The following is a 3778-nucleotide window of genomic DNA, read 5'->3' as shown; positions in this document are numbered from 1 at the left end:
CGCCTCACTCAGCCAGTGAGCGGGAACCGGTCCGTATGTGGGATCTGAACCCTCGGGCGGGAGTGCCGCCGCGCTTCCCAAGCGGCGCACTTATCCAGTGCGCCACCGGGCCGGCCCCTATCTTAAATGTTAAGGATGCTTATTTTTCATTAAATAATAAGCATATGCCTCAAAATGTAATTTATGCAAGCAAAACCACAGTCAAAGGGATAAACAACAATATATATAAAATTACTGATTAAATTTTTAAATGTTATCTCATAGTAATAATTCCTAAGATGTCCCATATTTAAAGTGTTTTAGAAAATATTAATTAAATTAATTGTTTTAACACTCAATAATGAAAATGGGAAAGGAGAACACTCTTAGAAATACTTTTCTTCATTATGAATACATTAAAAATATTACTCTAGAGCTCACAGTATGAGTGGGTACTATTAGGATTCCAATAACACTATATTGAAATAAATTAATTTTAGCAAAATTGGAAGGGATAAACAAAACTTTCAAAATCATGGATCTAATCTCTACTGATCTGAGCAATGATACATGCAGAAAAAATAAATATAAACAATAAGTAGTACCAAGTATTTTTAAATGTTGCATTAAAAAGCTATGAGGGAATCTTTTAAAGGTGATGAAAATGTTCTACATCTTAATTATGGTGGTTGTTCCATGGGTGTACAAAACTTTCAAATCTAACAATCTATGCACTTCAAATGGATATAGTTTATTACTTTACATAAATTATTCCTCAATAAAGTTGAAATGAAATAAATGAAATGAAAAGAAAGAAATAAATAGGCCTATGCCATTGTAAAGAAAAAAATAGAATGGGCTGTTGCTGTAAAGAAAACACAAAAGACAAAAGAGAAGGAGACACTTAGGTTGTGATTTAAAATACAATGCTTTGAAAACAGCACAAAGAATAAAAATATTTTGTTCTTTTCCCACTTAAAAGTAGCTATGATGGAAAGAACAAAAATATAATTAAGCGTAAAAATATATGAGGTACTACCACTAAAATCAGAGGATACTGAGTAATCCAATGTCACAAAACATAGTATTAATATTACAAAAATACACAAGAGTATAATATAGAAACCTTATGGAGTATGATTTGTGAAAAGGCATTAAGTCATGGAAGCTAGAAGATGAGAAAAAGAAAAAGAAAAAGTTTTTTTTTTGTCCTTTTTGAGACCGGCCGCACCGCGCTCAGCCAGTGAGCACTGAGAGTGCACCGGTCATCCCTATATAGGATCTGAACCCAGGGTGGAAGCGCTGCTGCGCTCCCAGCGCCGCACTCTCCCGAGTTTGCCATGGGCTCAGCCCAGAAAAAGAAAAAGTTAAAGAAAAGGAATGGTCAAACAAAATCAGTCACTAAGCAACAAAATAAATATGTGTAAAAATGTGAAATAGCATTAGCAAAGACTAGATGATTAGTTAAATATAAAAATTAACAAAGATATAAAAATTGCACTGAGACAATAAATATGCCAATAATATCTGCTGTATTAGTAAGAATATCAAAATTTAGACAAGACTAGGGAGAAAAAATTTCAGAGAAACAAAAAATTAATTAATCTTACAGACATTATGTAAGTAGCCTAAGATTAATTTGTGGAATACCCACAGATTAATAATTCTTTCTAGAATCATTGTTGCTGTCAATGCTTGCAGCAGAATCTTAGCAGTATAGTTATCCAAATATGAATGTAGTATACATAATTGTGACTGACCCTTAGGAGGAAACTGTTCTATGCACTATTCCAAAAATCACACAAATTAGGATAATTAGGTAGAATGCTGATTCTGCACCCAAACTAGAGGTTTAGGATTGCTTTAATAAACAGACCTAAATTATACATACTTTCCTATGATTTTTTTTTTTAGGCTAAACATGAATCAGAATTAAGCTGGGTCTTTATCAGACACAGCTATAGTGTGAACCTATGCCTAAGGCTTTCTACTAAGGAATTAATTCCTGCTGGACTTCTGGGATATTATGAAATTGAAGGCTTATCAAAATTCTACATAGTTAGCTCTGTACTGTCTAGACCAAAATATAAAGGCTCTGTAGAAAACTGAACAATATTAATAAACCGTCAGAAACAAAAAGAAACACAAAAAACACAATTTAAAAAAGAAAAATAAACACAATATTTATATTCAAACTTCCTATAGAGCATGATGGCAAAATATAGGGCAAATATCCATATATTTTGTAGACCTAATAATTTCTGAAAGCTTACTTTGTAGCAAAAACTATGCTAAAATCTAGCCGTTATACAGCACCTGTAGGCGACTTGTCATATCTTGACAACAGTTGCTCATTGCTTGAACATCTTCATTTATGCTTTCGAGTTCCTGAAAAGGAGAAAAGTAACATCAAACATTATATACACTGCTAAAGAAACTTCTCCTCTCTTAGCCAAATCCTTATTTTAATCCCATGAGTTTTTTTTCGTCAAGGCATGACAAGAAATCCTATATTTAAAATTGGAAATGATAAAAAAGAATAAAACTAGTATCAGAAAAGATGTAAAAAAAAAAATTCATTCCTTTTAGAGGGTATGACAATAGGAAAATGGCTAATGCTTAAAAACTATGAATACCTCTTTATTCAGGAATTCAGATAAGAAGAATTTACCCTACAGAATTAATTAGATAAGTGTGCAACAATATACATAGGAGGATGATATAAACTCAGTTGCCTAAAACAAAAGGAAATGCGAAACACTTCCATCCACAGAATAGAAATCTGTGCACACATTAACAATGATAATGTATACATACATTTATGGAAAGATGTCTACATAACGTAAAAAAAGTCACAAAAAAATACCTATACTATCTCTCCGTTTTTTGGAAAAAAATATATGTTTATGTACAAAAGAACATAGGGAAGGCCATATAATAAAATACTGACAATAGTTATTTCTGGGTGATAAGATCGTTAAGTAATTGTTCTTTCTATTTTTGATCTTATTATCTAACTATCTAATAAAGAATTATTTGTAAATTTTATTTAACAAAAACAAGCAAATATGAAATAGTGCCTCCTCCTAACTTGTTGAAAGTCATCACATATTAGATCATGCCAAAAATCTGATTGTTTTCTTAATAACACTCTCTCTCTATTTATGTTCACCTCCATCTCCCTCCACAGAAGCATGAATTTAATTGGTCTCTAAATCCTATCATTTATACTCTCTTAATAAATACATCTTACCCAATTATTTTTTACTAATCATTTACTCACCATCACTTTAGTTCAGGTCAATTGTTATCTCTTGCATGGACTGATAAAAAAAGTCTTCCGATAGGTCTCCCAGGTTCTATGCTCATCCTCTCTAAACCATCCCCAACTTTTTACTCCTAAACCAATGCCTTAACATGACAATATAATTATATCACAAAATCAAATGTAGTTTCACAGTGCACTAGTATCTTCTTTTACCCAATTCAATTCAGTGTCACACAATAAAAAAATATGCAAGGAAGGAAAGTTTCAGTGGTATAGAGGGTCACACTGCAGTCCCTGTCAATGCAAAGCCCAGAACTTCAAATAGAAACATGGCAGTTTTATTAAGAGATGGGCCAACTGAGGCGAGATATGAAAGTAGTCAAGAAGGGCTATAAGCAAAATGTGAGGACAAACTACAGTTGAGAAATCATTTAGGAGAATATGAGTATAAATCTTAAAGAGTTGAGATTTTTTTCCTTTCTCTCTACAAAGTACTTTGAATTATAAAAATCACAGCACCAGATATTTTCA

At 32.1% G+C, this 3778-nt stretch overlaps 1 protein-coding gene across 1 annotated transcript in view; it reads right to left on the bottom strand.

The window, feature by feature from the left end:
• The window catches only part of COG6 (component of oligomeric golgi complex 6), an 86491-nt gene that overhangs the window by 75888 nt on the left and 6825 nt on the right, over window positions 1-3778 (bottom strand). The window contains exon 3 of the mRNA XM_008583758.1: window positions 2296-2367. Within this exon, the coding sequence (XP_008581980.1) occupies window positions 2296-2367 (72 nt within the window). The remainder of the gene's footprint in view (window positions 1-2295; window positions 2368-3778) is intronic.

This window comes from Galeopterus variegatus, unplaced genomic scaffold, assembly GCF_000696425.1.
Source record: "Galeopterus variegatus unplaced genomic scaffold, G_variegatus-3.0.2 Scaffold3029, whole genome shotgun sequence".
Classification (NCBI taxonomy): Eukaryota; Metazoa; Chordata; class Mammalia; order Dermoptera; family Cynocephalidae; genus Galeopterus; species Galeopterus variegatus.
This window is presented reverse-complemented; position numbering and strand designations above follow the sequence as displayed.